At 42.0% G+C, this 495-nt stretch overlaps 1 protein-coding gene across 1 annotated transcript in view; it reads right to left on the bottom strand.

Annotated features, from left to right (window-relative positions):
- The window catches only part of LOC108297610 (zinc finger protein 431-like), a gene marked incomplete at its 5' end in the record, with an annotated part of 8,208 nt that extends 8,062 nt beyond the window's left edge, over window positions 1-146 (bottom strand). The window contains one exon of the mRNA XM_037735475.1: window positions 125-146. Within this exon, the coding sequence (XP_037591403.1) occupies window positions 125-146 (22 nt within the window). The remainder of the gene's footprint in view (window positions 1-124) is intronic.
- Between the last annotated feature and the right edge of the window lie 349 nt (window positions 147-495).

Raw genomic sequence — 495 nt, 5'->3', positions numbered from 1 at the left:
TATTAATATATATTAATTCATATAATTAATATATATTAAAATATCCATTTTAAAGACTGATAACACTGTAATGTATGTAATTTTTTTTGTTTTTGTTTTTGAGACAGAGTTTCGCTCTTGTTACCCAGGCTGGAGTGCAATGGCGCGATCTCAGCTCACCGCAACCTCCGCCTCCCGGGTTCAGGCAATTCTCCTGCCCCAGCCTCCTGAGTCGCTGGGATTACACGCACGCGCCATCATGCCCAGCTAATTTTTTGTATTATTAGTAGAGACGGGGTTTCACCATGTTGACCAGGATGGTCTCGATCTCTTGACCTCGTGATCTACCCGTCTCGGCCTCCCACAGTGCTGGGATTACAGGCTTGAGCCACCGCGCCCGGCCTGAAAAGGGGGAAATTTTACAAAGAAAATAAAATAGGAAAAAAGCAAGGTTTGCAATCACAGTTTCTGACGAAACAGACTTTAAACCAACAAAGATTTAAAAAAAAATACAAG

This window comes from Cebus imitator, unplaced genomic scaffold (assembly GCF_001604975.1).
Source record: "Cebus imitator isolate Cc_AM_T3 unplaced genomic scaffold, Cebus_imitator-1.0 Scaffold820, whole genome shotgun sequence".
In the NCBI taxonomy this organism is placed as follows: domain Eukaryota; kingdom Metazoa; phylum Chordata; class Mammalia; order Primates; family Cebidae; genus Cebus; species Cebus imitator.
The sequence above is the reverse complement of the archived record's forward strand: the minus strand, read 5'-3'. Positions and strand labels throughout refer to the sequence as shown.